At 36.9% G+C, this 14,190-nt stretch overlaps 1 protein-coding gene across 2 annotated transcripts in view; it reads left to right on the top strand.

Annotated features, from left to right (window-relative positions):
- The window catches only part of XPR1 (xenotropic and polytropic retrovirus receptor 1), a 117,951-nt gene that overhangs the window by 46,266 nt on the left and 57,495 nt on the right, over positions 1–14,190 (top strand). For both annotated transcript variants that reach the window (XM_039337136.1, XM_039337137.1), the window contains exons 3-7: positions 3,049–3,150; positions 5,418–5,641; positions 8,034–8,183; positions 9,752–9,835; positions 11,570–11,651. In XM_039337136.1, coding sequence (XP_039193070.1) covers positions 3,049–3,150; positions 5,418–5,641; positions 8,034–8,183; positions 9,752–9,835; positions 11,570–11,651 — 642 coding nt within the window. The remainder of the gene's footprint in view (positions 1–3,048; positions 3,151–5,417; positions 5,642–8,033; positions 8,184–9,751; positions 9,836–11,569; positions 11,652–14,190) is intronic.

Below are 14,190 nucleotides of genomic sequence, written 5' to 3'. Positions count from 1 at the left end.
CAGATATATCATAGACCATACCAATCCAAAGTTCTCACTCAGGGTATAAAGTATCTGGCTCAGTTTACTACATTATGGACACATCATGCAAATATCAGGTTTTCTTGAGCAGTCTCTAATGTTGGGACAGATGGATGCAAAGAGAAAAAGAGGATGACCATCAGTAAGGTGGATGGGCTCAATTGCAGCAACTATGGGTGCACCTTTGTAAGATCTGAAGCACCAGGTTAAGGACAGATAAAAAAAAATATTGCTAAGTGTTAATACCAACTTGATATAATATAATTGATAGAAAGTAAGAGAACTGGGGTAAGGGGAACATAGAGGAGTATAGCTGATAAATTATTAGTTGCAAGTGTGTGCTTAGTAGGTGGACTCTAATGCCAGAGAGATGTTCTCAAAATATATATTTTAATGATATCCTTTATGTACTTTAATTAATAGCCATAAAATTCAAGGTAAAATATGTTAGCAACTATATATACAAATCAATTAAAAAGATATTGATAAAATTAAGAAATCAGCAGCTACAGAAGTTTTTAAGAAGAGACTGGACAACCATTTGTCAAATGATATGGGGTTTCCTACTGGATCAGGGGGGTGGACTAGAAGACCTCCAAGGTCCCTTCCAATTATTATTATTGTTATTGTTGATTAAAATGTATTTCAGCATACTAATATCAGTTTAAGATCAAAAGTTCATCTTAATATGAACTTAGGAGGTTGCCTTTACAAAATGATGTAAAATGAAGCTAGTCTAGCTTCTGTTGACAAGAAGGGCTTCCAGAGCTTGAGAGCAATAAATGATAAGACCTTCTCAACTGTTTCCAGATACAGCATAAATGATTTTACATCTATTACACCTACGTATTAAAAGTGTTTATGAGATTTTAGTTAAGAAGCTACATATTGTAACCTTTAGTTTAGCAAACTGTCTCCTAAACCAGTCAGTTCCTCTTCAGTGTGGATATAGAACATACCCATAACAGAGTTCTGCAAAGTTTTTCAAAAGAGCTATTTGCAATCTTGAGACAAACAAATTATCCTTTCTCAGAATATTGAACAGAAGGAAGATGTCTGTGGGAAGGAGTACTTTTTACCTGTATCGGCTGCTTTGTGAGTTGCTATTTGAGTTTATTGAAACTGGATTTGTGAGCCTGCCCATTCTTGCCACCACTTTACTTGCTCCCCAAATACCACCACTGCCATCGCTCAGTGCTCTGCTTTCTTTCCCCTTGGTGACAGCATACATTTTATGCTTATTCTATGTCAACTTTCAGCCCATCAAGAGGGTTGGGTTGGATTGCTATCAGAACAAATTTGACGAATGGGAAACATTAAAAGAAGCTTGATTGAACTGCCACTATCTTGGTGTGCTCAATAAGATTAGGGAACTGTTCATTCCTCTGGTGTTTCTACTACTACAGTTCCTCCTTGTTACTTTCAAATCCTTTATCCCCTCTTTAAAACCATCCTGAAGCCATCATATTAGTTGGATTCAAGCCCTCCTATGCTTCTCACCAATAAGTACAGTGGCTAGCAGTTCTGACGTTTGAAGTCCACTCTTTCTGGTGTGGGGAAAGCTGGTGTGGGTACTGACCTTTAGACCCTGAATGTTTTGAGACTAGCTTATCAGAAGGATTGCCTGCATCCATTAGAGTCAGCCTTGGCTTTATAATTAATACATGAGGTCCTGCCCTTTGACCCATTGATAACAGGAGATTTGCAAGGCTTTTTTGTAGTCATAGACTGCCTTCTCCACTCAAAATTAAAGAGCTGTTACTTTGAAAATTTCAGATATACATTTACCTATTTATTTCACAGTACCTCTTACTAATTGCTCTGATAAATTTTTATTGTAATCTTTTTAAGGTGTGTATAATATGACATTAAATTGATGGTATCTATTATGTTTTATGATTAATTGAAATACTGTGCATTTTCTTAAGAGGGAAGCATAATCGTTCCTTGAAATATTTTTTATTCATTTATTAGGCAGCAGCCTTATAAACTATTTGCCTGGGAATAGGTTCCTTTAAATTCAGTAGAATGTATTCCTGAGTAGTCATCAATCATATTGCATAAATTTTAAATGCCGCCAGTGGCAGATCCAGTAGCAATAAATCAAAGGTCATAGTTTAGAGGTTTATTTTCAATTACAAGAGAGGAAAATTTGTATCATGCTAGTTAAGGTGTCCTAGTTAAATATTAAATAGTATAGTATCCATTTTATCAAAATGTTTAAGCCATTTCAATATATATCAGATTTGTTTTTCCTCTGTGAAGAAGTTTTACACCCTTATTACAAAAATTATATAAACTTAGCTTGACCACATCTTGTTTCCTGCCGTATGAAATGTTTGCAATAGTAACTTGATCAGATTTGTGTAGTTTTTAAATTTCCCCCAGAAAATAAATTGTAAAACACATCCTAAATAGCTTAACTATAGCTTTGAAATGGAGATATAAATATATATAAAATATCTCTGTGTTATGTTATACATTGATACAGTAATAGAAATGGAAATAACACGGTTTAATAAATGCTTAAATGATAACGGCTTTGTAAATTTAAGTAACAAGATATGGTTCTGTTCTAATTGCTTATTGAGCCTGCTATAATTTACGATTGTATAGTTATGACAATAGAAAAACCCTTGAATAATTTGCAGGATAAAAAGAAAAGGAATACAATGCTAACCCACTAGAGTGGTTATCTCAGTTATAAATTGCAGTTTGTTCCTTTGTTGACAAATATTCTGGTCTCTATTATTAAAACAACAATTATTGTATTGCCAACTCCTTGATTTTAATGGGTACTGTTAAATAATTGTAATTAAAAAAACTAAAAGAAATACCCATTAACATTTCAAGGGATTTCTTTTCTTCAAGGAATCTGATGATTGAATTTTTTGTCAATGTTGTTGATTCCAAGAAATGGCTTGCCTCCAGACAAAAGATTACATAGATATTAACTGAGAAAACTAAGATTAATATCAGAATGGATTTTAAGAAACATTTTATAAACTATTTTTTCTATCTCCCCAGTCACAGATGAAGATACTGTAAAGAGATATTTTGCCAAGTTTGAAGAAAAGTTTTTCCAAACTTGTGAGAAGGAGCTTGCCAAAATCAACACTTTTTATTCAGGTAAGACATATTTTGGTCTATCAGATTCCTAAGAGGCAATTGGTATATTGAGGCAATTGCCGTATCAAGGCTATGTACCATGTTCTGCAGGAGTTCATCTTATCTTACTCTATTTAAGAAGGTTTACTTTTACTCTGCCAGGAAGAAGGCAAGAATATACTGCTTTGGTCAGTAGAAGAACCTAAGCTCACAATCCTAACTTATTTAACCAAAGCATATTTTAAATTAGCTAGAATTTTCCTATATTATGATGTATTTAGTATAAAACTAAAGTTTTGATTAGCTTTCAGCCATCCTAAAGGGAGAATAAGGAATGGCTGAATCTCAAGGAATATGTTTCTTATCCTAAATAATTATTTTTGCTATATCTTAAAAGAGATATATTGCAGACATGTCAAACTTAAAACACCACGGACTGGATCCGGACCCGTGATGGGTCCAGATCCAGCCCACGGGGCCGCCCCAGAAACAGCAAAGGACCAGTCCCACCGCCCTGGCCCTGGCCCAGCTCAGCTCAGCTGGGCGCAGCCCCAGGCGTGTGCACAGGACATGGCAAGCGCAAGAAGGCTGGCAGTGCCTGGCAGCAGCCGCAGCCTGCCACCCCTCAGAGGCCCATAGGCCGGTGCACCCTGGGGTCCCGTAGCCCGCACAGTGCAGGTGGGTCCAAGCTCTGCAGCAAGTACAGGCATGCAAAGAGGGACAGTGGGGCCACCCAGCTGGTCACTATCACTGCCATGCTGCGGCCCCTGCCCGCTCATCCCTCGCCGTCCAATTTCGTCCTCCACCTCTGCCACACACACAGGACGAGCCTCCCACCTCCCACCCACACCCCTGACAGCTCTGGCAAATGCGAAGGGTAGGAGTCTCCTCTGCTTTGCCTGAGCCTAGCCCCAGAGCTGTCCCACATGCAGCCGGGTGTCCCCCAGGAAGCGGTGCCGGACCGGGTCATGGAGTCCCGGCACCCCAGGAGCTTGAGGACCAGACCTGGCACCCGTGCCCCACCGCGCAGGCCCCCAGGTAGCCCACACCACTGTCTGGGGGGCCCCCATCTGGCCCCAGAGGGACAGCAAGGCTCCTCTGGTGGACCAGGCCTCAGCTCCTGCCCCCTAGACCGGAGACCCACAGATCCTCCCATATAGGCCCCCCCCCCCGATGCAAGCGACATTGAGTGGGCCACAACCACCCAGCCCCTCGAGGACAATCACAATGCTGATGCAGCCAATGAAATCGAGTTTGACACCCTTGTTATATTGTGTTGCACTGAAAATGCTAGATTTTTTTATGGATCCCCATTATGTGAAATAATAGTTATAATATGTTTAAAGTTTTTTTTATGGCATACACAGTCTTCGATGGCAATCCTTTTTAATCTGTCTATCTATCTATCTATCTATCTATCTATCTATCTATCTATCTATCTATCTATCTCTATCCTGCTTTTATTATTTTTATAAATTATTCAAGATGGAGATCCTCCTCCTATTTTCCTCACAGCAACAATCCTGTGAGTTGGGCTGAGAGTGAGTGACTGACTCAAAGTCATAAAATTGCAGTCATGTATTTATTCAGGGATGATAAGGAGATGACATAAATGTAAACAATGAAATCAAAGGAAATTGAAAAATGTAGAGATATTATTTTTACATATAATAAATAATATATTCTTACATATAATAAACCTTATTTAACCCAATGGTCAAAAGATTGCATTGAAACTCTCATTAAACTATAGGTCTGATGCCTCAGATATTAGCACTTTTGACTCAGTGACAAAGTGGGGAAATAAATTTTCAGCAGTGCTTTTTCTCATGTTTTGTATGATCTGTTTGTCTATGAAGTAGTATAGTAGACAATTGTTGGTATGTGAATAAACAATGACATATAACACCTTGAAAAGTGTATGCATTCCTGAGATTGCAGAAAAGAGCAGCCAAGTTACTGAAATATCAGACAGATACATTTTATTTATATCATCACTTAAAGTTGTACGTTTACAAGATTTTTAACTAGATTAACTAGAATAATATTTGCATTATTCATTATGAATTAGTTATCCCCATCCCCATTGTAGTTAGATGAACCTCACCGACATCATCTTATAGGGGGAAAAAAATCAAATGACAACTGGATTTTCTTTAGTTCTGCATCCTTCTGTGCTATAATATATTGGCTGTTGACCTGCCAATATATTATAGCATGATCCATGTTATTTATATTGAGCTTACTTAATATAATACGTGAACATATTCTGTATTTTCATTCCATAGAGAAACTGGCAGAAGCTCAGCGCAGATTTGCTACGCTACAGAATGAATTGCAGTCAACTTTGGATGCACAAAAGGAAACCAGTGGTCTTACTACCCTGCGGCAACGAAAAATGCCTGTCTTCCATCTGTCTCATGAGGAACGAGTTCAGCATAGGAACATCAAAGATCTGAAACTGGCCTTCAGTGAGTTCTACCTCAGCCTCATCTTACTGCAGAATTATCAGGTATTGATCATACCATTAAAGGATGTTTCTAGTGATTAAGGTGGGATTAATTGTGATTAGAGTGAGATTTGCTGGAATTTTTGCAACCAAATTACTTTTTATCTGGTTCAGCATATATAGTTATTGGTTATATGAAGTGTTTTATTTCCAATGTGCCATTTCACTCATTAGATCAGTTCAGAAACATTTTCTCTTTTCTGCTTTAAATTTCTTTGATGACTAGCAAAATGTTCTTTTGCTTCCAACCAAGATTTGAAAGACTAGGTATTAGGCTAATTTTGCAGTTGCTATCTGGAGTAATACGAAACATGTTATGGGAACATGCATCTTCTTGGCCACAGGTTGCCGCATTCTGGTGTAGACACAAAAACATCTGCATTGGCACAAAAACATTGAGCTGGCTTATAATGGGTGTGAAAATCTTGTGGTTGCAAATAATGGAATACCTTTTCCTAGCAATGGTACATAAAATGTCTAGTGCATGCTAAAAATTTCTTTGAATTAAAGAGATTGGCTTTCTATCAATAGACCATCATTTATATAACTAGTTGATTTGTCCTTTACCCTCTAGCACTAGTTAGTTACCACATCTTTATTTGACAAAAAGGAAAAAAATCACCAGTGTCCAAATAAATATTCTGGTGAGAAAGAGGTTGAGGAAAAGCTCTATGATCTTTTATGTCTGGTAATATTCCATACCATGTGGATTGTTTGGGAAGCAGTTACCTTTTTCATTTCTCTTCTCACAGAATTCCTACAGTTTAATGTTCTTCGTGATTAACTCTTTATTGCTCAAAATATATAATTGGGATAGAAAGATTCTGGCAAGAATACAACAGTGTGATGTAGTACAAGACTTGTCAAACACTTAATGTCGCTGAGGTTTGTCAGAAGTTGTAATTATTCCCAGAGCAATCAAAGTTATTCAACCCAGAAATAAAAATCTATGCCTGAAATTGTGACTTAATTTTTTTTTTTTTTTTCATTTAGGCTTGTTAACAAGGTATAGCTCTCGTGGGAGAAGGGAGGCAGATTGCTGGGTTTCTTCAGGAGAGAATAATTAGAATTTCTTACTAAAGATAATATATATCATTAATATATTAGTTTCTTCTTCCCATCTCCAAATTATTTCCATGCTTTTCTGCCCTACTGAGCTCCATTATGAAATCACTCCAGGCATGATTTAATTGAAAATAATTTCAGTAGAGCTGTTGTAACTTTTCTTGTAAGCATCATATTTTGATTCTGTTCTTTGTTTTGTTCTAGATTTGGAAATGAACTTACCAACCTAGCCGAAATAAGATCATTTTCCAAATAATATTATCTTTTGGATGTTCAGTTTTGTAAGGGAGCTTTTCCCTCCTATGTTACATGATTTTCCCCTTTTTCTTTTTTAAATTTAGGTTGATTTTGAATATATATTTTACTTTACCATATAGTTTTGTTTCTACAACAGGTTAGGTTTCTTTTTTAAATTATATGTTAGTATATAATAATTACACAGTGATATAGTTTTACTGTTATATATAATGCCACAAACTATTGAGTTTTTCTTTAATTTAATTGCACTGTTTTTAAAAATTAAATAAATATACTGTAAATATACACACATATACTCGGTGTTATCTTAAAAATAAATTACACCTTTAAAATAAGTCACACTTTTCCATGTACCTGGTGATTAAACGTAATATAATGTGCCATAGGCTTAAAATAACAATAGATTTTCTATCAGTGTTTTAATTAATTCCCATGTATTACAGTGCGTTAAAAACAAATGAAGATTTCCATTTACTTAATTTTTAATTCTTTGTTTTTTCTGATAATCCCATAACTTTCTTCTTTAAATATTCAATTTCTCTGATAATTATTCCCAGTAAACAGCACTTTATATGCCAGGTGTTGTAAAATGTGTTCATCAGTCAGTGAATTGGGAATGTCAGCTTGTTTCAAATCCTCTGTTTTTGTCTGTATGAAATCTGTATGAAGTATGGAGTTACTGTTAGTGACAATCAATTTTATGCATCACTATGTATAAAACTGAAAGACAACCAAATGTGGATTACAAGCAGACTTCAGCTCTGGCATTTTAATGTAAGCATGCAATTGACAAGATGAGGTTACTCTTTTAGCAGCAGTATTGTGTGAGGGAATATATAATTTTTCAAAGCTAGCTTTGTTATTTTTTTGTTAATTTTAAATAAAAAAACACTGGCTTTATTATCATGGATAGAAACATGTAACATATGTTTCTTTTTAAAAAAGGTAAAGATTTTATAGTTTCTTCCTCCAGGTGATTTATTTCCCTTCCCAATTCCCTGATATCAAACAAAAGGATAATATGCGCAAAAACCAAGCAAATAACATGGTTGTGTTTTATCTTTATCTTTAGAATCTAAATTTCACAGGGTTCCGTAAGATTTTGAAGAAACATGATAAGATCCTGGAGACACCACGAGGTGCTGATTGGAGAGTGGCTCATGTTGAAGTGGCTCCTTTCTATACTTGCAAGAAAATCAACCAGCTCATCTCTGAAACAGAAGTATAGTATACTACTTAAGGGATGGTTCTAGAATCTACTCTTCCAAAATGGGCCAGTATTGTTCATGTTACATTATTTGTAGAAATGAATTGCCTAATACACTACTGACTACTTTTGTTTCCAACCTGAAATAAAATCTCCCAGAAAACACTCAACTTGGCCAATTCCAGGAGAATGGAATATTGTGTTCAGGAGCCAGGTTGTTTATTTATAATTGTGTAGAAATTAAAATCCTACTAACTAGTAGGATTAAGTACAAGGTGTATTTGACTTACAACCATTTGTTCTGTGGGTGTTCAAAATTTTAGCACTGCTGAACGAAGGGAACAGTTCCAACGTTACAGCTGTTGCTTAGCTTCCATGGTCAGCCCCATGGTCAATTGATCAAATTTTGGAAACTTGGCGGCCTGCCCACACTTACAACCACAGGGCTTTCTCCCACTGCCTGTCTCCCCCATCAATACATTTTTGCCTTCCCCTGCAGTCTGCAGCCCTTGATGCCCTAGCTAAGCTTTGCCATCTTCTTGCTCCTGCTGCTGACCAAGCATAGCAGGTCTGGCCTTGGAAGGCAGCTGCTAGCTGCATGAGGGTTTCTTCCTTAGGTCGTGCACAACATTTTCCTAGTGATACCTGGAGAAGGATGTGGCCAGCAGCTGCCTCACAAACAGACAGACCAGGCATGCTTCTTCAGCAGCAGGAGGAGGGAGATGGCAAAGCTAAGCTGGAGTGCGGGGTGATAGGGTGAGGGTGTCAATGACTGAGACCAAGCTAAGGTGGCTGCAGCTTCCCTGGGACAAGAGACCCTTTATGCTGTGCTGATGGAACTGGACTTTATGCTCTGCAGCAGCTCATGAGCTTCTAATGGAGCTCCAGAGTCTGAAGACCCCACAAAGCCCTTTTGCATGGCTGGGCTGAAGCTGGGTTTCATGCCGCACTGTGGCCTGGGCTTCTTGCAGCCCCAGAGCTGCAGAACACCAAGAAACCCCTTTGAACCACACTGTTGGTTGGAGTTGGGCTTTGTGCTGCAGCTCAGGGCCTTCTTGCAACCCCAGAGTTGTAGTGCATGCCAAAAGGCACCTGAGCTCCAGTATATTCTTTCCCCAGCATTCCTATGGTTAGATATATGCATGCATGTAACCTCTACCCTCTATCCCTGGCCTCCCTGAGCTTGCACCATATTATAGAACCCACTCTCCAACTTGTGCATGGCCTGTGCCAGACCTTTCAGTGCCTCCCTTACCCTTGTGGCACCCCACACTCTTTACCTGTCCTGTGTATCTGGAGTTAGGCAACTGGGCCTGCCAGGTTTGCCATAGCTAGCAGTCACATGGCATTGTATTTTACAACCACATTGCTTAGTGATGGAAATTCCAATCCCAAGTATGATTGTACATCAGAGACCATGTGTGTGTGTGTGTGTGTGTGTGTGTGTGTGTGTGTATGTATGTGTATGTATATGTATATGTATATATATATACATACATACACGTACACGTACACATACATACATATACACACACACACACACACACACTATTAGTTATAACTTTTTATCCATGTTTTTTTAGACAGTGGTAACCAATGAACTGGAAGATGGAGACCGACAGAAAGCCATGAAACGATTACGTGTCCCACCACTAGGCGCAGCACAGGTGATGGAAATATAAGACGTCCTTCACTGTATTTCCTTGAATAAATGGACATCATTTAAGAGTTGGCATCAAATTCGTATCTTGAATTATCCTTTACTTTGTAACTTCCACTTCAAAAATCTTGGAAGTAGAGAGTGCATTAATATGTAATGGCAGAATAGAAAGGATGCTAGAATAAAAAAGTTCATGCGTACTCAGCTCAGCCCTATTCATTCCAGTTCCAGTTAATTATTTCGATATTTTCCTCTAATGTTTATTCCTATGAAAAGTCTTAGGCAAATACCTCTGTAAGACAGCAACAGTAAGAGAAAAACAGAAGGTTTTATATAGCTAAGTCATTCTTAGAGATTTTAGTCATTCATTTTAAGCAAAATATTATTTTAGTCCATGGCTTTTGTTTATGTCTGCTGAGGCCAATTGAGCCACCTTCCTTTTCCAACACTGCTTCCTTTTTCCAGTCAGCATTGTCTTAACTGCCTAACTGCTGCTTTGATTTTGATTAGACCCTGCCCCTAGCACCTTTACAATTGCAGGTCAGCTTCTCCATTCAAGAAAGCCTTTTCATAGTAGCATTGATACAATCATATCATGAGAGCTTCTTGACATTAAATCATTATCATGCTTTATCATCACCAGTACTTGGCATCAAATGCTGGGAAATAGCAGTGTCTGCACTAAAAAAGGATATCTGCCTCAAGCCAATCACAACTGAGCAATTACTTAATGCTTATTCCATTCAACACTGATTCTGTGGATAAACCTGCCACAGAGGAAACAACTGTTGATTACAGTTTCCCCACTTGTTCTAATGATTAAGGGACCAGGCTAAAAACCGGGAGACTGTGAGTTCTAATTCCATCTTAGACATGAAACTCGACTGGGTGACTTTGGGCCAATTACTCTTTCTCAGCCCCTCATAGGGTTGTTGTTGTGGGGAAAGTAGGAGGGGGAAGGAATATTAGGTATGCTTGCCACCACAAGTTATTTATAAAAATAGTAAAGGCAGGATATAAATAAATAGCAATGAGCAGTAATTATATTCTTATTATTAGTAATAATGGGGTATAACTAGTACTGTGCTAAGGGCCACACAAACTGGCAGTGTCTTGAACTATTTAATTCCCTCCCTGGTGTTATGAAAATCCCCTTTTGGCCACTTATTTACAGTACGTATTGTTGCTTACATCCACATATAATAGCTTTGCAGTATTTTACAAAGCAATACAATCTTCTCAATATTTATTTGTACTTTAGAGTAAATAAACGGCTATAGCATTTGTAAGGCTTCAGTATGTCTCCCTAAATTGGACTTATTTACATCCATAAAAAAGGTCAAAAGTGTTGCCATTTGCTCCAATAATAGCATTTTTTTTCTCACTGGAACAAGCAGCAGCTCAGACACAAACCTTAAGAAAAAATTACAGTGGAAGGCACGCCTTAATCTCCTACACCCCCTTCCTCAATATTGCTTTGCCAGCAGGATAGTTGTTCCTTTTGAGTAAAAGTAAAAGTTCAGGACATTTAGTCTTATATCCTCACCGTATACAGTTTAGGTCTAAGATTAACTTTCATTAATAAGCACGGCAGGTATATAAATGAATTCACTTGGCAGAAAGGGATTCCATAACTGATTTGCCTGCAAACTGATATATCAGTAAGCTTGATAATATCAGCACAATCTTTTAAAATCTTAGACAGAGATTTTATATAAAAACTGCTCTGTTCCCTCTGCAGCCTGCACCAGCATGGACTACTTTCAGAGTTGGGTTGTTCTGTGGAATATTCATTGTGCTCAATATCACCCTCATACTTTCAGGTTAGTTTTCAACAAGTAAACTTTACTTGGATTCAGGATTTTGTGTGTGTGTGTTTGTGTCTGCGTCTCTGTGTCTCTCTGTGTGTGTAAGTGTGTAATTCTAATGTTACCATAGGATGAGTTTTAAATCAAGTCTCTTCAAGATCTAAATAAAGGTATTAAACTCACAATATTTTGAATAACCTTTTTTTCCCCAGACAGAATTATTGACCCTGTACAAACAATGAAACTGAGTTCTGTCATAACATTCAGCTGCTTTCATACCTCAAATGTAGACTAGCCTTAAGCTAGGGAATCTCAAAACTTGCAATATTGTAACCTTTTAAAATGAATGTCACAACCCTCTGTGAATAAAGTGAATGCTGTTGTTGGGATTAGGTTTGCACAAAAAATAAATATACCATATAGTATTAAAATTAATAATTAAATAATGTATCAGTTTACACCATCATAGAGCTTTAGAATTTTATAAATGTAGAACAATTTTAAAATCATAATTTTTCATATGAATTTATTTTCACATAATTCCTGAAATCTCTCCTTTATTTATTTTATTTTGAAGATATTCTTATTTGCTAGAGTTAGGAGGAAAAAATAAAAAGTTATCCTTGCCTTAAGTCAGTTTTTCTTAAACTGTTCTTAGATCTACAGCATGCAAAACACTGGCGAGCTGAAAGTTGCTTTTTGTGCTCTTTCTCCTATAGCAGCTATAATACAATAAATCAGCACTCATTCTCCCTTCCCATCGCCTCTCTTCATCATGTCAGATGATTAGAGCTTTGCGTAGAAGTCTAGTGCCCTCCAGACATGATTACTTCTCCTTTGAAAGGAAAATACAATGTCTTTAAAATGCAACTTTTTTTTTTTTTTTTTGCATTAAACTGGCAAGCCACCTAAGAAAGTTAGCAGGCACAGAGGTAAAGAAGGCAGACACAAACAGAGGGTGAGATAGGGTATAGGAACGACTGTTCCAAACGCCTGCAAGTTGTGCATTGCCAAAGCATGACAGGTGGGCTCCAGATGGATGTTATAGAAGTAACATCAATGAAAAGAGGGGGGGGGAGCAGATTAATTCAGCTTGTAGTTCCTGAGTAGAAATAGGCTGGAAACCACAATGTTGCAGGGGGAGGGGGAACAAAAGGCTAGCCCATGTTCTTCTGCCTCTTCCTGGTTTTTCCACATGCTTTGTAATACCTTCACTGGCACCTGCAAAAAAGGTGGCCTCCTACACAGGCTATATAGCCCAGGCAGTGGAAGAGACAGGGCTGCTGAGGTGTGGCAAAACAGTTTTTGCACAAAGGTACTTTACAGGTTAGTAGCAGCCCTGGGTAAAAGATGCAGATAAAGAGATCAATACAGAAATTATGTATCTTTCTGCCATAAGGAGAGGAGGAGGAACAGGCAAAGAAAAATGAAAAAAGAAAGAGGATATCAGATTTTTTCCCCAAAGGGTAAGACGTTCCTGTCCCTCACTTATGCAAATCATTAAGCTCAATTGCATTTAAAAAAAAACCCCTTCTCTCAAAAATGTGAGGGATGCAGCTTTCTTATGCCATTGAATTGTGGAGTAACAGAGTGGGTTTGCTCCTAGATTTCAGTATGAGAGTGTCACTCCATATATTTTCCACTGTATTTGGAAAATGAAATTTCCAAAACCTGCTAATGAAGATTTTTTTTTAAATATATTTTATTGGTTTTTTTAATTTTAACAAAGAGTACTTTAGACACACAGTGGTGTTTGGGTAAACAAACAATTCAAGGTGAAAAACATACATAAACAGCTTAACTTAATACATTCACTATCATCTCTCTTTTTCTCACAAATAACATAATAGATTTAATATATTCCATTTCTAGCTTAAATTTCTGTTACTACTCCATCTGTTTTAAAGCTTTATCAATTTAAAATTACCATAATCAAATATTGTTTTACATCAACAAATTATCACTTCAAGTATCTCTACCATGTATATTAAAATTTTTAATCTCTCTCAGCCCTCTTCTTATCACCAATCTCATCTCATTCATTTCTTCTTCCAGTGATAACTAACTTAATTAAAAAAAAAAACAATGTTAAACCTTAGTTCCTTTCAATTCATTACTCAAACTTCAGATATCCAATTAGTTATCATACCTTATCAAATCATATTATTATAGGCAAAAATCACCTAATCAATTTAAACACTTCAAAATTACATTCTCATGACTGAACATTTTTTCCCAACTCCAGAACATATACATACATACATACATACATACATACATACATATGTGTGTGTGTGTGTGTGTGTATGTATATATATGATTATATATTTTTTATCCTTAATACAATCCATAGAGCCAAGGTTCTTTTATCCAAACCATTCCATACAACAACAAAAAAACATCTAACTAAATTAAACCCATATGTACTGTATATAGTTATAACTGATTTAATTAAGAGAAAAGAAAAAAGAAAGAAATAATAATGTTAAACCTTAATTCCTTTCAATTCATTACACAAACTTCAAATTCCATCCAATTAATTATCATACCTTAT

The sequence above is a fragment of the Crotalus tigris genome, unplaced genomic scaffold (assembly GCF_016545835.1).
Source record: "Crotalus tigris isolate CLP2741 ecotype Arizona unplaced genomic scaffold, ASM1654583v1 scf7180000017668.6805642782:7212621, whole genome shotgun sequence".
In the NCBI taxonomy this organism is placed as follows: domain Eukaryota; kingdom Metazoa; phylum Chordata; class Lepidosauria; order Squamata; family Viperidae; genus Crotalus; species Crotalus tigris.
The sequence above is the reverse complement of the archived record's forward strand: the minus strand, read 5'-3'. Positions and strand labels throughout refer to the sequence as shown.